This window comes from Oryctolagus cuniculus, chromosome 2, assembly GCF_964237555.1.
Source record: "Oryctolagus cuniculus chromosome 2, mOryCun1.1, whole genome shotgun sequence".
Classification (NCBI taxonomy): domain Eukaryota; kingdom Metazoa; phylum Chordata; class Mammalia; order Lagomorpha; family Leporidae; genus Oryctolagus; species Oryctolagus cuniculus.
Genome location: NC_091433.1, coordinates 77775346 through 77793752, shown reverse-complemented (window position 1 = coordinate 77793752; position 18407 = coordinate 77775346). Strand labels below are relative to the sequence as shown.

The window sequence follows — 18407 nt, the reverse complement described above, 5'->3', positions numbered from 1 at the left end:
AGATCAGCCTGGACAGCAGGGGACCGCGTTACTGAGCACATAGGCAGTTGTCATCCTTGCCACCATAGTCACTTTATTTATGGCCCCAAAGGGACCAGCACTGAGGATTAGGGGAAGACAGTCACCTTGGCCATTGAGAGCAGTTCTGAGGACTCTATCAGTATGATGCGTCCCTAGACTGTGTTTCTGTTCAGCAGCCACCCCACCCGATAGCCACTGGATGCCACAAAGCAGGCCATGTTGCCATACCTTATCTGATCTTGGACCAAGAGATGTGAGGCATCTTGCCTCTGCTCAGGCCACCCCGAGTCTAGATTTTGATGTACCAGATGAGCAGGTTTCTAGAACCATCTGCAGTTGCCCAGAATCCAGAATCTCCCATAAGTACACCCATATTGATAAACTCGGTACAAACTAAAATTACATTTCTCTGTGAGTCACCCTCAGAATCCATATGTGTGTGGATACTTAAACCAGATCTTTGCCTTCTAAATTCAACCATCTATAATTATGATTTTGGTGTCGTAAGCCTTCTGGGTTTGCTTCCTAATTGTCTTTCTGGAGCATGCAGGAAAATGACTTGTTATAGATTTGGGGACAGTAGGAGGTGGCGGGAACGTGGTGGTGTGGGAGGGCTGAACTGCCTGTCTTTCGAAAGAAACTCCGTCTGGTGGGGGAATTATAGGACCTGCAAGGATTGTCCTTAGCAGGCACTGGAAGAGGTGTTGCGTCCATAAGTTGGCATTCCTATTCTCAGGGCCCAGTTCTTCTCCCAGTCAGTGTCCTGACCCTCACAGCAAATGCTTGGGAAAGCTATGAGTTCAAAGGAATTTGTCAACCTGTTGTCAATGAGTTTATTTTCAGCTGCCTCAGGCCCACTGCTTCAAGAGATAAGAGAATCAAGTTTGGGTGTTAAGAAATAAGTGGTTTGAGTTTATTTTTCTCTTCCTTAACACTACTCAAGTGCATTATCACCTTGAATTCCTCATGCCCTTCATACTTTCTCTGGCAAGAAGAGTGGTGATGCCCAAAGCCTTGCTCTATTTGGACATCTAATTCCAGCAACCAGGGGCGATCATTGAATTAGCCTTTGCCACTTATGCCACTGACTGCCAGATTTCCTTTCTGGAATTTTGATGATGCTTCTCAGAATCTTCATATTCCTCTGATCACATTAGAGCACAATGACTGCCAATATTTTTAATTTAATCAAATTTTGAATTATAGCCAACAGAAATTAATTCTGGATGTCATAAACAGGAAGAAATTTTTCTGGAATCCACTGGGGGAACTGCATGGCATCAAGAGAAACTAGGCTGCTGAAAAGGCAGGAAGCAAGAGAGTCCGAGGAGGCCAAGGACCCCTTGTTAGCAGGAGTCATCTGGCCATTGCATGGGCTCCTGTTGCCCTGGGAACCATCACGGTTCCTTGCCTTGGAATGTCTCACCCGGGCTTCAGAGTTCAGCACGAGAGTTCCTGACTGACTGCACCTAGGTCATGTGACCAGACCCTCTACATTTGTTTCCCAGCATTGGTGTAATAATTTCCACAAACCATGTGGCCTAAAACAATAGAGGTTTATTCTCAGCTGCTTTGGAGACCAGATCTCCCAGATCAAGTTGTCAGCAGAGCAGTGCTGCCTTCAAAGGCCCTAGAGGAAAATCCTTCCTTGCCTCTTTCTGTTTCTGGTGACTCCAGTCTCTGCCTCTCATATTGTCCTCTGCATTTTCTAGTTCTCTGTTATCAGGACACTTGACTGTGGATATAGAGCCCCACTAACTCAAAATAATCTCATCTCACAATCCCTAGTTAAACCTGCCCAGTCTCTCTTGAAAGATATTAACCCATCCATTCATGAGGGCAGTGGCCCTACGACCCAAACATCTCCCAAAGACCCCCACATTCTTTTTTAAAGATTGTATTTATTTATTTGAGAAGTAGAGTTACAGACAGAGAGAGGGAGAGACAGAAAGGTCTCCCATCTGCTGGTTCACTTCCCAAATGGCTGCAATGGCCAAAGCTGGGCCAATCCAAAGCCAGGAGTCAGGAGCTTCTTCTGGGTCTCCCACATGAGTGCAGGGGCCTAAGGACATGAGCCATCTTACACTGCTTTCTCAGGCCATAACAGAGAGCTGGATCAGAAGTGGAGCAGGCCCCAAGGCCCCACATTCTAACACTGCTACACTGACAAAGAAATTTCAGCATGAACTTAGTGTAACAAGTGGTAACATCCAAACCATTTCACCCTTTTTCCCAATAAAATCACATTCATAGATTCCAGAGGACATGGAGATGTCTTGTTGGGGGCTACCATTCAACCCACAGTGCCATCCCACCAGGGGATGGAAACAGGGGAATATACCCCTCCTTCAGCGTCCATGGTGAGAGGTAAGGCCCTGCATCCCACCAGTACTGCACACCACAAGGTTGTCCCCAAAATGATATACCATTAGGTATTATCCAAGGTAAAGTGAGCAGTGGCCACCACAGTGCTCGTACCAAAGTGTGTCTGTTTGACATGGGGAGACACAGGAGCACAGGTGACAGATCGCCTCTGGGGAACAGGAATGGCTTCATTAGACAACCTGACACAAGCTGAATCTCCAGAGAGGTTGCATGGACAAAGGAAATTCTAGGCACAGTGGGAACAGATGAGCAAAAAGCATGAAGACGTGGAATGTCCAAAGCATTCGGAGAATTGTGAGTCTGAAAGTAAGTACTAGGTAAGGAGTACTAGGTAAGGAGCTTGCACCAGAATGTAAATAAATCAGTCACTAGGCTGATTGCTTTTCTTTTCATCCCAGCAAGAGTTTCTCCATGAAAGAAGCAATGGGTGGATGGATGTACATTCTGGTACAAAGTTCTTGTCACATTGGAACAAGAGTGAGCACTGGAGTAGCAATGGCAGAGCAGAGCGCATGGCCTGGGGACAGAACATGGGGAGGGAAGAGGCTGCAGGAGGGACTGAGGTCAGCTGGAGTAGGGCTTACATGACAAGCCAGGATCTGGACTTTCTCCTTAGTGCTGGAGAGTGAGGTGAGCACCAGGATGATAACGGGAGAGTGGATTTCAAGAAACAGTTCTGTGAGAGCGCGGTGGGTTGGAGACCATTGCACTAACCTATTTGCCAAAACTCAATTCTTTATTCCATATTGATTTGTGATGAATTTTTCATCAACCTATAGTAAAATGAGAAAATTAAAGATACATAGTGACTTTTTTATAAAGCTGAATTTTATTCGATTTTAAAGGACTCTTTAGTTTGTAATCATAGCTCCTTTTGTGGGGGTAAAATTGTTCACACATCGATGTAGTTATATAATATCAGTAAAATAAAAGATCAGATTTTCTTTCTCCCTCTTTTTTTTGGTAATAACCCCATAAGTGTCTTTTTTGGGGTTAATTATATTATAAATATATATTTTGAAACACAGTAATGTGTAATTCATCCTCACCTTTGCTTTTTAATTCCATTATTAGGAAATCATTGGAGGATTTATGGTTTTATGCTTGATCACCCGGTCTTCATCAGAACAATCTTTTGCCCATGAAGTGACGGTGGGCTCTGTCTCCACCCTTCCCAGTCTCTTCGGGAGGAAAGCGGGTGGGTAACAAACGCTCCGCCTCTCCTCTTGTCACATCAGAACACCCCTGCGAGCCTCCGTCCCGGTATCCTATTATTTTTATCTGATCACGGACCAACAGTTAGTTTTGTCAACTTGACACCAGATGCCTGGGGGAAGCCGGCTGCTATATTTTCATTTTCCTTAAATCTCATTTTTTATTTCTTGGTCTTTTCTGGCATCCTCTAATCTACAAAATCAAAATGGATTGTAATGCAGTTACAAGGAGCTCAGCCTCAGCAGTGCCTGTGGAGGAACAAACAACCTCGATGACGGATCTCACGATCAGCATCCTGCCGCCAGCTCTGCTTCCCTGCGCTCTGCATGTCCCTCCCTGTAACCCCCCTGCCCGCCACACACCCTCACACTGATCCCATTCATTCCCCTCATTGCGATTTTAAAGATAATATCTTGCTCTCAAATGAATTCCGCTTAGACACATCATCCTTGAACATTTGCAAGAAAAACAAAGTATTCCTAGGGAATAGTTGATCTTGTCCCCCTAGGATGAATTCCTTCATGTTTTCCGCAGTTTTGCAACACATATTTCCTCCTGGCTATCTGTCTAGACCTTGTTAGGAGTACAGGAAGGCGCATGTCCTCCCAGGGTAACCTGAAAGTCCCTGGGTTTGCTTTGCTTGTGGGATTTCAGTTAGAAATGCCAGTGGTTGCTTTCACCGCCACATCTACCGTGCTCTCTCCAGTGTGTCATTAGGAGTTCTGTGTAGCGCAGGAGTAGCAGTGCGGCTGCTTCTCTGGTCTCCCTTGTAGGAGGAGTCAGACTCAGAGTGCCATCCAGATGACAAAGACGGGGGTGCCTGCTCTTCCCTCACACAGCCCTGTGCTCACTGCCTGCATGTCGTTCAGCTCTTCTGTGTTGGTCTTGTCTTAGCCTGTGCCTGCTAGAGAGTAGCTACCAGAGCGACTGAGACCTGGGAGCTGAATGACTATCTCTTGCACTAAATTTGATTATGGAGAGCTCTAACAGCACGTGGCCGGCCTTTCCTTGTTGGCTTACATTCCAGGGGTTCAATATTGTTGACCCGTGGTGTTCTGGTCATATTCCTTTCCTTGCTGTGCATAAGCCCTTGGATTTAATTTACTCCCGTGGCTGTCAATGCCAAGTCCAAGGATAAGGATGATTTGTAAATGATCTTTCATGCAATCCGCTCCCCCGAGCTTCATACCCACCTTACTTTGCTGTCCTTCATACACCACAGAACAAAATGAAACTTGTCCATCGCTTGCTTCCCCCTTGATGGAGAGCCACAGCCCCAGCTATCCAGGGCCAGCTCTCTTCATCTCCTTTTTCTTTCACTACCTCATTGTGCAATAGATTCTTTACAAAAAAAAAATTATTTATTTATTTATTTGAAAGGCAGAGTTTCAGAGGCAGAGAGAGAGAGACAGGTCTTCCATCTGCTGGTTTACTCCCCAGATGGCAGCAACAGCTGGAGCTGCACTGATCCAAAGCCAGGAGCCAGGATCTTCTCCTGGGTCTCCCACATGGTTGCAGGGGCCCAAGGATTTGGGCCATCTTCTAAGGCTATCACAGCAGAGAGCTGGATCGGAAGAAGAGCAGCCAGGACTTGAACCGGTGCCCATATGGGATGCTGGCACTGTGGGCGGCAGCTTTACCCACCACGCCTCAGCGCCGGCCCCTGTGCAGTAGATTCTTACTGAGCACTGCAAATTGCAATAGCAAACAAAGAGGAAGAGATCATAAGGGATGTGGCTTCCATCTGGAAAACATTGCAATTAATTACACAAAATTTAAGGAATACATATGAACAGCCCACACGATAACAGTCAGTTGCCAATATCTAGTCTTTTATAAATGCTGCCTCCAGCAGGCACCTAGATTTTCGGTGAACTTTGGATGTGTTCACATGCATTCCAAGGGCAGGGTTTGCTTCCCAGAGTGGCCTCTTGTTTATCTTTCATATCCTCCCTTCTACTGTATTACGGGATGGTAGGGGTACATCATTATCGCACCTCCACCTGCAGTCTGCTGTTTGCCTGAGTTCTTCATTAGTCACCACGTTCGTGCAGTTCTATGTCCTTAGTGTCTCTTGCGTGTATCTGCTTTTGGGCATTTTTCATCCCCCGTGTCTGCCCGAGTTCTTTCTCTGTCTTCATTGTGGACTCCTGCAGGAATCCCTAGTCTGCACTCTTCCCAGAGGAGATTTCTGAAACCCAGTCAAACTTCGTAACTTACCTGTTGAAGTCATTCAGTGGTTCCTCATTATGTTCAGGATAAAACCCAGACTCCTTAATGTACTAACTAGGCCCTTTGTTATCTCGCTCCTACCTAAGCTTCCAGTCTCTATTTCACCACCTGCCTCTCTTCTCACCACCCCAACAACTGTGTAATAAGGAATGTGACCTCCAGAGTCAAACGATTGGGTTCCAATCGTGACTGCCACTTACAAGCTGTATAACCTCAAGAACATCACCTAAGTCTCAGTGCCTCCTTTTTCCTGTTGTAAGAGGTGAGAAACAATAGTTTCTATTTCATATAGATTCAGTGGGTCGTTATATATCAAATGCTTGCAATAGGCCTGACCAATAGTAAATAACTAATACTCGTGTGTGTGTCTGGTCCAGACCTGGCTCCTGGGCCACTTGGGTTATGCCCTGTGATACATTTCTCTCTCTCACTCTCTCTCCTCCTCTGTCACTCTGCCTCTCAAATAAATAAATAAATAAATCTTTAAAACAAAAAGGAGAAAAGAATGCATTTAATACTGAATACTCAGAGATGTATGACTCATATAATAGAAGAACTCATTAGCATTCAACTTTTTGTAGACAGATGCCTCCCTGTTTTATCCGTGCTCACCAGTTTATTGGAGAAGATAACAGGATTCATACATTTGAGACAGAGGGAAAATTAAGGGAGGATGCTTAAATGTGTTGGTGTTTGGGAGTGTGATTTGTCATATAGAAAAGCCTCCCACGTCCACCCCACCAACTGTGTGGCTCACACACGCCTTATACACTACCTGAGATTCTCTTTATTAGCTAAGAGATACTCTTACTAAGGCTTTGAACCCTTGGCTCCAGCAGCTACCTGAGAGGGTGAATGTCTTTAGCACTAATGCCCATAGGGAAGGCATGTGGACAGCCAAGTCGGCTGGAGTCTGGGGTCTCAAATGAGGTCTTGGAAGGTAAATCCAAGGGGAGCACCTTTAGCTGCTGGCCTGGCACAGGCTTCAGTAAACAGAGGCCATCTCTTGTGTAATTAAAGTGGACTCTGGACCGGCACCACGGCTCACTAGGCTAATTGCCTGCGGCACCGGCACCCCGGGTTCTAGTCCTGGTTGGGGTGCCGGATTCTGTCCCGGTTGCTCCTCTTCCAGTCCAGCTCTCTGCTGTGGCCTGGGAAGGCAGTGGAGGATGGCCCAAGTACTTGGACCCTGCACCCCATGGGGGACCAGGAGGAAGCACCTGGTTCCTGGCTTTGGATCGGTGCAGCATGCCGGCCATAGCGGCCATTTCGGGGGTGAGCCAACGGAACGAAGACCTTTCTGTCTCTCTGTCTAACTCTGCCTGTCAAAAAAAAAAAAAAAAAAAGTGGACTCTGACACTGATGAGGAAAGAGGCTTTATTTAAAGATAGATTTATTTATTTATTTAATGACAGAGACAGATAGACAGAGATCTTCCATCCACTATTTCACTCTCCAAATGGTTGCAGCAGCCAGGGCGGGGCCAGCACGAAGTCAGGAGCCAGGAGCTTCATCTGGGTCTCCCACATGGGTGCAGGGACCCAAGGACTTGGACTATCTTCTTCTGCTTTCCCAGGCACATTACTGCAGAGCTGTATTGGAAGCAGAGCAGTCAGGACTGGACCTGGCACTAGTATGGGATGCTGGTGCTGCATGTGACGGCGGCTTTACCCACTGTCCCTCAGCGCTGGCCCCAAGAGACTTTGACTGGTAGTTCTTTCAGCATCTTTCTTAAATACCCTTCCTAAAATGTCAACTTTTGTAGCTCTCAGTAGCACAGATCCTATGTGCTACTATCCTATCCCTGTGATGGAGAGAGGCGCCTGGGGTTAAAATGTAGGTGGAGATTCTAAAGCCCAAAGAGATGAGTGATTCTTAAATAGTGACCAAGCTTGAGATGGGGTAGGAGCAACTGGAATGTGCCAGTGGCCACACATATCCCTCGGTGCAGTCCTGGTTGCCACTGTGGGAAGTAAGAGGTACAACTGGTGGCAGTGTGGTATACATACAAGACATAACGGAGACCAGGGAGATAACTGAGCTGTGATCCAGGGTGAGTACCTTAGTGCAGAGACAGTTAGGGTCTGAGGCATCAAAGGATGGACTTTTCCTACCACACCCAGCTTCTCCCACTTAAAATCTCATTCAGTACCTGAAGACCTCTGTATGACAGGGTGCTTTCTGGTATGCAAGGTGCTTTTCTTTAAGAGACTTTATGGGTGTTATGACAAACTCTACTATGAAGAAGAACAATTAAGAATAACTGGGAGTGCTTGTCAAAGTGACGTGCAAGTAGTTAATACCATGCACAAATATTGAGCAGTCCAGTCATACTGGAATGATTTCATAGAACTGAGGAATAATGTCTGAAAGAGTTAGGAAACCTTTAATTAAGCCACGAGATTCAGAGTTGACTCTCAGTGTTTCTGATTTTCTCAGGAATAAGATGGAATCATTCTATTTAATTTTGGGAGGAAGGAACTGTATGTTTTACAGGAAGCTTGAGAGTTGATTTTTTTTTTTTTTTTTGACAGGCAGAGTGGACAGTGAGAGAGAGAGAGACAGAGAGAAAGGTCTTCCTTTTTGCCATTGGTTCACCCTCCAATGGGCGCGCTGCGGCCGGCGCACCGCGCTGATCCGAAGGCAGGAGCCAGGTACTTCTCCTGGTCTCCCATGGGGTGCAGGGCCCAAGTACTTGGGCCATCCTCCACTGCACTCCCTGGCCACAGCAGAGAGCTGGCCTGGAAGAGGGGCAACTGGGACAGAATCCGGTGCCCCAACCGGGACTAGAACCCGGTGTGCTGGCGGCACCGCAAAGCGGAGGATTAGCCTAGTGAGCCGCGGTGCCAGCCCCGAGAGTTGATTTCTAAACTGCCCTTACAGTGCTGGGCACGCTCCATATGTTAGCAGTTCTTCTCTGGGTAAGCTGTGCATAGGCCAAGAGGCCAACCCAGGCTGTGGCTGGCTTGATGTTTTTGCTTCGTAAAATGTTATTAGGATTTGTTTTCTTCCTAACAGGGCCTGGCTTCCCTTCAGAGACTCGCACGCAGTGCTTTGTCACGTGACGGACGTTGCTGCTTCATTTCACTCCTGCTACTTTGGATTTACATTGCACACAGGGAAAGGCACGGGACACAACTGTCGCCCTTGGAGGGTGGTGATGGCCATGATTCACAAAGATGAGGAGCTTCCCTGCAATCTCCAGCTGGCTCAGGTTCGTAGCTTTCAGCTGTTACTGCAATGCAAATAATAGGAGGCATCTTGGCAGAGCGCACATTTAGTAAACCCAACTAGCCCCAATCCCTATCACTCAAAATCTGGGAAGATACGATATAAAATGAGAGTTTATTTTTATACTAGGTGGGGGAAAAAAGTGTTTGAAAATAGTTGTACAGGATAAGCAAAAATTCTATCAACATATTTTTTGTATTTTCTATTGCTTAAATATATATTTAAATGATAGTTTTATGATACAAAGTTTGCAGTACTTGAAAAGAACATGAAGTACTGTGTATTAAAGATTTTTAAAGTTATGTATCTTATAATTAAATAATTTTTGTAAGTAAAGTCTTTTAAATGTCCTGTGCAACTTGTGTTTTCACGTTAGAATTACAGTGTGAAATATGTCTTTGAAAATTTTTTTTAAGATTTATTTATTTATTTGGGAAGCAGAGTTACAGAGAGAGGAGAGACAGAAAGAGAGGTATCTTCCATCTGCTGGCTTGCTCCTCAAATGGCTGCAATGGCTGGAGCTGTACCGATCCAAAGCCAGGAGCTTCTTCTGGGTCTCCCACAGGGTGCAGGAGTCCAAGAACTTGGGCCATCTTCCACTGCTTTCCCAGGCCATAGCAAAGAGCTAGATTGGAAGTGGAGCAGCTGGAATGTGAATTGGCACCCATATAGTATGCTAGCGCCAAAGTTTAGCTTATTACACCACAGCATCAACCCCTGTCTTTGAAATTTTAAATGGTTTATATTATCTGTGTTCTTCATATACCATGTCTTATTATGAAAGAATAACTTATAATATTTATAGCTCTTTAGTTATAAAAGTGCGACTGTTAAATGCCTCATTGCATATATTAATAAAGCAGGCTTCTATTGGGGCAGGAAGTCAGGAAACACAAAACAAAGGTGGGACGTGTGAACTCTGCTTCCACAAAAGTGCCTGTAAGCACACGTGAAGCCTTGTGATTTATGACCAGAGAGTTGAGGACCAGCTTGTCTGCAGTAAAGAATTGTCTTGCAGAAGGAGCTAAAGAAGCAGCTCATTGATTCATTGGTTCTGTAATTAGTTATCGAGCGATGCTCTGTGTTCAGTACTCTCTGAAGCGCTAGGACATACACAGACACTTCTTGACTTGCAATGCAGTTATGTCCCAGTAAGCTCATTGTCAGTTGAAAACATTCTAAGTCAAAAATGCACTGAGATGCCAGTGTTGTGGCATAGGGGATTAAGCTGCCACCTGGGGCACCGGCAGTGAACCAGCAGATGGAAGATCTCTCCCTCCCTCCCTCTGTGGGGGTGTGTGTGTGTGTGTGTGTGTGTATCTCCCTCTCTTGTGTAACTCTTTCAAATAAATGAATAAATCTTTTTTGAAGATTTGTTTATTTACTTCAAAGTCAGAGTTAGAGAGAGGAGAGGCAGGGAGAGAGAGGTATTCCATCCTCTGGTTCACTCCCCAGATGGCTGCAATGGCTGGAGCTTGGCTGATCCGAAGCCAGGAGCCAGGAGCTTGTTCCAGGTCTCCCACATGGGTGCAGGGGCCCAAGGACTTGGGCCATCTTCTACTGCTTTCCCAGGCCATAGCAGGGAGCTGGTGGAGTGGAGTAGAAGTAGAGCAGCCGGGACTCCAACCAGCACCCGTATGGGATGCCAGCACTGTGGGCAGCAGCTTTACCCGCCACTCCACAGTGCCGGCCCCAATAAATCCTTTTTAAAAATACACTGAATGCACCTAACGTACCACAGATGCCAGCTCAGCAACACAGGACACTGTAGGGCCACTGCTTCCCCTGGTGACCCCGGACTGACCGGAAGCTACATTCAGTGCCCCTTCCCAGTGTCAGGAGAGAGGAGCAGACCACATATTGGTAGCCTGGGAAAAGATCAAAATTCAAAGCATGGTTTCCACTGAATGCACATCACTTTTGCACAGAAAAAAGTTGGAAAATCTTAAACTTCCCTAAGAAGAGAGCTATCTGGGTATATGAAAGAAGATCAAATCCAGCCCCTACCTTCCAACAGCTTATAATCTAGTTGGAAATATATACACCGGAGGGTTCAAGACAGTATCGGGAGAAAGGCCGTTAAGAGTGATAGAGATAGGCCGGCGCTGTGGCTCACTAGGCTAATCCTCCGCCTACCGGCGCCGGCACACCGGGTTCTAGTCCCGGTCGGGGCGCCGGATTCTGTCCCGGTTGCCCCTCTTCCAGGCCAGCCCTCTGCTGTGGCCAGGGAGTGCAGTGGAGGATGGCCCAGGTGCTTGGGCCCTGCACCCCATAGGAGACCAGGAGAAGTACCTGGCTCCTGCCTTCGGATCAGCGCGGTGCACTGGCTGCGGTGGCCATTGGAGGGTGAACCAACGGCAAAAGGAAGACCTTTCTCTCTGTGTCTCTCTCTCACTGTCCACTCTGCCTGTCAAAAATAAAAAATAAAAATAAAAAGAGTGATAGAGGTAAGAGGCTTGCAGTCTGCAGAAATACTGGGGGAGGTCTTTTTTTCTGCAGTTATCCAGGACACTGTTATGGAGGGGGAAGCAGCTGTGTTAGACTTTGAAGACCAGCCCAGAGTTTGGAAGCAAACGGTGGCGGGAGAACATTTCAGTGAGAGACAGCGAGGACCTGAGGAAGGAGCTGCACGCGAGACCCACTCGGGAAAAAGTGAGTGTGTTCTTCTTCGGCCGAAGCTGAGTGTTTGACTGATGGCAGTCAGCAGATGGGAGGGTAAACTGGGGCTTCTGCACGGAGGGTTTTGGTGGAAGACCAGGGAATGCCAGCTTTATCCTGTCGGCAGTGGAGGTCCCTGCAAGGATTTTTACCACGGAGGGGATATTATCAAGGAGATTTTAGAGGAAAGTTAATGAACATTGGCATTCAAATCTGCTTCTCTCGGACTCATGGGGGAAAATCACTATAGCCCGCCAGAGAGGAATGACGCAAATGCCGTGTGATCTATGCCGTCGCCTCTGACTACAGGGCATGCTCTGTCTCCACAAGTGGCTGTTAATGCAAAGGGAGTGATGCTGATGCCTGAGTTATGGCTATGTTAGAGGGACAGATGCAGGGATGAGGGCAAGGCCAGGGAGACGGAGTCCAGCTAGAAGCTGTAATAATTGCCCAGATACTAGGTTGTGGCTGCACAAGCAAAAAACTGGAAAGATGGCAGCACTGCCACAACCGCATCTCCCTGCAGGCTCGCGAGGGCTGTAAGATGGCATTGCCAGCCAGTGTAATCCTCCTGCCAGAGCGCTCCGACAGGAGGCCTTCCATCCACTGTGGTGCAACACTGGGAATTGCGGTGGCCACAGTGCTTCTCTGAGGTGCACACTGTGGTCATGAAGAACCATTCAGGTCTGTAATAATAAAAGTCCTTTGGCTGCCAGCAGCAGGATGAACTCTTACGAAGACAAGAAAGAGGGATTTGTTGGCAGCATAGTGCATAGTGGACAGAATATAAAGAATTGCTAAAACCTAACCCCGGAGGAGCTGATGCTTCTTCTAAGTGCAATTTAAATGACCAGAGAATATTTTCAAATGTCTGCTTCTGAGCCGAGTTCTATGATGAAATTTTCAGTTTCTCAGGCATTCGTTTTAAGATACGTGATTTTTACATCCAAGTAGGGGCTGCCTGGAACTTTCCTTTTTAATCATTTATCATTTCCCATCACACTGGAAATGAACATAGTGTGTTAAACTCTTTCATACAATTCTAGATTCTTTGAGCGAGAGTTTTTAACCTTCTTAACTTTATTATTTTGGATTTCAACTTAATACAGAGGTTCAAGCAGATTGTAGTTGTAGTTAGAACTTGTCTAATTGATTAAGGTATAATAAAATATATGAACAATTGATTTTGGGAGATATGGATCTGGTTTCGAGCCCTAACAATAGATAAAATTAATAATTATATGGAATTACATATTTTACCCCCTTTTCCATTCTCTTTTTATCTCTATTAAATCAGTGCCCTTAAATCTTTGTCTTCTTTTGCTACTCCCCTTCTTTTGCTTCTTTTGCACTAATATATATGAAGCACATGACAACCACTCACTATATATTTAATTCTCCTTTGCTTTCCTTTTCTCTTTTCTAGTTCTTCTTTCCTTCCTGTTGTCATTTTACCTTAATGCATATTTTTTAAAAGAACTTCCCTGGGGGCCAGTGTTGTGATGTGGCATGTTAAGCCACTTTTAGCAATGCTGCGTGCCAGTTGAAGTCCTGGATGCTCTACTTCCAATCCAGCTCCCTGATAATTTGCCTGAGAAGGCAGCAGAAGATGGCCCAAGTCCTTGGACCCCTTCTGCCAATGTGGGAGACCTAGATGGAGTTTGGTCATCCTGGCTTCTGCCTGGCCCAGCTTCAGCCATTGTGGCCATCTGGAGAGTTAAGCAGCAGATGTCCCACTCTGCCTCTCCATCTAGAGTACTCGGGATGTAGGCTGATGCTTCCATATCCGGGAATGTTTCCAAGCAGAAACAAGGAAAGGGGACTGGCAGGCCACACACTGGCTCATAAAGCTGTGCAGCTTCTCTGATCATGTTTAATACTCAACAAGCCACATGGCTTTGCCCAAGCTCAAGTCGGTGAAGCACTATCCTGGTCACACCCAGAAGAGAAAAGGCAAACCTTTGTGGTGACCCTGCAAGTCTCCTTAGCAGGAATTGCTAATGTGCTTTCCTTTGTTCCTTCCTCAGGGGGAACACGCCCACTCACCTCTCCAGTTAATTTCTCATCACTTTCTCTCCTCTTTTCTGCCCTCTGAGAAATCAAGGCCAGAAATAAAAGGAAGCAAAAACCAAAACACTGGGTGTAAGACGTACTTCAGAATTAGAGAGGACTTTTGTGGTGGGAAAGTCAAAGCCCAAGAAGCTTAAGGTTACGGAAGCTACCAACTCTGAGAGTTGCAAAGGATAAGGAGTTGCCCACATAATAACAGGAAGCAGAACCTCAGAGGCTGAGTCAAGGACTCCATGCTGCCATGGCTCTTTCCCCCTGTTGGTCTCCTGTCTCTGCTTGCTCTGTCTGGTTCACGCTGCAAATCCTCAACAGATGGGGTTGGACAAGGCCAAAGCCAGGAGCCAGGAACTTCTTCTGGATCTCCTACATAGGTGCCAGGGACCCAAGTACTCGAGCCATCATTCATTCATTGTTTCCCAGGTGCATTAGCAGAGAGCTGCATTAGAAACCTTGTCGCTGGGAATTGAACCGACGCTCCGATACGGAATGGGAGCCTCCCAAGTAGGCTTGGGCTTAACCCACTGCAGCACAGCGCCCGCCCCAATCTGCAGGCAGCCCTTTCCCATGTGGTAGGAAACGTGCTGAGCGACAGCCTCACCATTATATCCTTCCAGCTGTGAGATGCTTGTTTAGCTCAACACTGAACCATTGCAGGGAAGGGCCTGAGGGCTCGCCTTCCATCCCTGGCTGTCACTGAATCGGTGACCGTGGCCAGGGCCGTGGGATACCACGCTTGGCCAGGCCTGGGTCACGTGCCCTTCCCGGGAAGCCAAGATACAGATGATCAGGAGGGGAATGATGAGTTTGATTGGAAAAATGAAACAGCAGTTATTGTAGTCTACTTGGAGTTATCTAACCAGCGTGATTTTTTTAGGTTGTAAATCCAGTCCTATTGCCCATCCCCCAACACACACACATAACTTTAAACCACTTCCTGTTACATTTACAATAACATCCGAATTTAGTTCCACTGATTTTCTGTGCACAACTTTATAGGCCTCCCTGTCTTTCAAATTGCTTTCCCTTTTCTCATAACTCACTAACAAGACATAGCTACTGGCAACTTCAGTCACCAACATGTTTCAGCCTTAGGGCATGCATATTCCTTATGTCCTCTCATATTCACATGCCTGGCTTTCTTACTCTTCTTCCTCTCCTCTCTCTCTCTCTCCCTCCCTTCCCCCCCCCCCCACACACACACAGGCGCACACACACACACACACAAATACACATACCCGGTTCATTGAATTGAGCCACATTTTGCTCTTGTTTCTGCCTATGTGGATCAGCCTTTGTTCTGGACTGTCTTTGTAAGGATGCTTTTATCATAAAGACCTTGAAAGGGGGCTGGTGTCATGGCAAAGCAGGTTATGTCACAGCCTGCAATGCTGGCATCCCATATGGGCACCAGTTTGAGTCCTGGCTGCTCCACTTCCAATCCTGCTCCCTGCTGATGCGCCTGGGAAAGCAGCAAAAGATGTCCCAAGTTCCTGGACCCCTGCGACCCATGTGGCAGACGTGGAAGAAGCACATTCCTTATTTGAGCTTTAAAATTCCAGGCCCATAAAATATTCCAGCACAGAGATTAGGAAGCCTGGCTAAACCACGTCCCATATCCCTTGCTTTAACCTGGGATCCCATGCTCCTATTTTAGTACTGGTCTAATAAGCTTAAGCGCACTTACCAAATTCACAAGGAATGTGTTTATATACATAAAAATGCATATGAAAATATTGTAGGATATTGAAATCCAGGATTTCACAGAAATGTCATAGTGGGTCCTCTACTTCTACAGATCAGTTTTCGCACTCCGTTATTTATTCCAAAGCATTTGAATTTCATCTAAAAAAACAGAACAAGCAAAAGAGATTCATCTTGCTTACACACTTAAAAATAGCTATCTTTAAGGTTTCTTGTAAATGATAGAGGCTAGTCAATTTAGGAGAGAACTTAGCAGTCTTCAAGAATGCTTTTCAGAACTTAGAGAAGAGTCTACGAGGGTTGCTGTTTCGATACTACAATTCCTAGCTTCAACTTGGAACTGTTTCTTAAATGCAAACTGGAAGGAGTTTGTCAGTGGCCACTTAACATTTGCAAGTGCAAATGTTCTAGGGTTCTCTAAATTATATTGCCTTTTAAATTCCTTGAGGAGGAACATTTTAAATGGATTTACATCTACCGAGATTTTTATTTCAAAGCAAAGCACACGCACAGTATTTGGGTCTTCCCGTGTGGAGGCAGTTAAAGCCTGCCATATGTTTACTTGGAATATTCCAGTTGAGGGTGCAATATAAGCTGTTTCAATTTGGGTGGAAGTTTTGTCAGATCTCACAAATGAGACATAAATTCTGTTGGGAGTTTGCTGAGATTTTTCTGTAGGAGCTATGAGCAGGTCCATAATGACTAAAGTTGGAAGGGGCCTTGTGTGCCTTCCGCAGCTATCTGAACTTGACTGCACACACTCTGAAACGTCTTTGAAGAAGTGTGCTATAGAAGGCAGCACAGTCAGATTTCTATTTCAGAAAAACAGGACACACTTGAGAGAAAAGTACTGAAGGGCTAGAAAACCTGTTTGCAGACTGTTGAAGTAACCTGCCCCCCGCCCCAATGAGCCCCTTGACTGTACCAGAAGCAGAAGGGATGTAGAGAAATGCAGACATTAGGACAGAATTGGTAGGGCCTCATGGTTGGATTGGAATGGTGAGTTACCTGTTACAGATAAAAATCTATTTAGCATTAGATAGAATGATCTTATCCAAAGTGAAACATTAGGTAAGAATTTTGGTTATGCTTCCAGAATTAAAAATTTGTCTTGCATTACATTGATTCTGTCACCCCTAAACCGTTATTTCCTGAAGACAAAATACTGTGCATTTGAAACGTGTGCAGGTACAAACTGTTGCGTCGGCTAGTCTTGGGGCAACTGTGCTAAGCGTACAGCAAAGGCTTTGTTACCGCTTTTGCAAAGTGGAAGGCCAGCACAACTTTTGCAACTGTAGCTTCCCTCCTTCAGCTGCTTCTGGTGCCTCCTCTGACCTGTGTTATTCCCTGGGGGGTCGTGTCTTCCCCAGGATGGATCAGGAAGCCACCCAGCTGGAGAAGCAGCACGTGCATGCCGTGTACGAGAGCACCGCCCCTTACTTCAGCGACCTGCAGAGCAAAGCCTGGCCCCGCGTCCGCCAGTTCCTCCAGGAGCAGAAGCCGGGCAGCCTCGTCGCTGACATAGGTGACCCAGGCTGGGCCGTGCCGTCTAAAGCCTCTCCCATCACGCCTTTCCTTTGCAGGATTCCTGTTTTGTTCTAGCAAGAAGCCTGATGTGGTGGCCTTGACATGCCAGTACCTAGAATACTCACTTTATAGCTAAAATTCATGCCCTCAAAGAAGCAAGGAGAAAGCCTCCAGAAGCCAACATTTAGACAGTGGCCATTTTGGGGGGCCTCTGTGCATGTCCTGCACCAAAATCACCCCAATCTAGATTTAATAAATCAGGACAGAAGTGACCGCTTGTGAAGCTGACCATCCTAAATTTAGAGGCATGCACGATTATGACGTGTTTTATGCCGGAAGTATACCTTGAGTGATCTAACTCCTTCTATGGTCGGGCAAGAACTGTGAGATTATGGAAGAGGTCCTAGAACCTCTTGTTAATCTCACAGGTCCTTTCCTTTAATTATTCTATAGGTATTTTATTAATAGTCTATCTTCAATTATTTTCACAATCACTGATTTTTCTGGAGGACTTTGTCTCAGTATCTGTCAAAACTGAGACATGGTAAACTGCAGCCCAGAAGATCTAAGAATGACATTTAAGATGTGGCTGGATTGTCACTTGCACTCTGCCCACCTAAACCTGCTTTCAGCCATTGCTTTTAGCAACTGTGTGCTGACTGTACCCAGAAGAGTTGTAAGTCTGCAGTTACAAATCCCATCTAGTTTGATACTTGCTCTAAATACTGATAGGGGAAGCAGGCATAGGAGAGTGCTTCAAACAGTTTGAGGGAAAAAATGGAATTAAAAGATAATTTTATTTTGGTGCAAAAATTATGAAAATCTGTGGATGAGTTTTTTTAATAGGCATTTTCCATGAACTTCCTGCAGATTCCTCCTGTGTCTGGAGCTTCTGGCTTGTGAAAGGTTGTGTAGCCAGTGTGGAATGGGAGAAGGGGTGCAATTCAGAGTCTTTGAAAAATATCTCTATCATGTCAACTTTTGAAAAATAAATCCTATTTCAGAAGATACAATGGGTTTGGACTTTTTCCCATGCCTATACTAAGGAAAGTACCAGGATTTTAAAATCAGTGTGTGAGAAAGGAACTTTTAATAAATGGCTTTGAGACAAACAATATGTCTTATAAGAGAGCTACCTTGTCACACCTTAAATCAAAATAAATTCCAAATGAAGCAAAGATTTAAGTATTAGAACATGAAATTAATGAACTGGATGACAGCTATATTATTTGTTAAAATATTCTCAGGGCAAAAGGCCAGCTTCTCCAAGTATGACACACATTTAATAAGAACTCGTAGTGGGAAATACAGGGGCAGGCACTGTGGTGCAGTGACTTAAGCTGCTGCTTTCTATGCCCACATCACAT

At 45.8% G+C, this 18407-nt stretch overlaps 1 protein-coding gene across 11 annotated transcripts in view; it reads left to right on the top strand.

Annotated features, from left to right (window-relative positions):
• Window positions 1–18407, top strand: part of TRMT9B (tRNA methyltransferase 9B (putative)) — a 58113-nt gene that overhangs the window by 23828 nt on the left and 15878 nt on the right. For 7 of the 11 annotated variants that reach the window (XM_070068509.1, XM_070068504.1, XM_070068503.1 and 4 more), the window contains exons 2-4: window positions 8872–9067; window positions 11584–11736; window positions 16884–17038. Coding sequence is in view for 7 of the 11 variants with exons in the window: in XM_070068504.1 (XP_069924605.1) it covers window positions 16885–17038 (154 nt within the window). In the remaining 4 variants the exon portion in view is untranslated. Of the gene's footprint in view, window positions 1–4502; window positions 6116–8871; window positions 9068–11583; window positions 11737–16883; window positions 17039–18407 lie in introns of those variants that run through there. The other 4 variants (XM_070068502.1, XM_070068505.1, XM_070068506.1 and 1 more) reach the window with 4 other exon arrangements.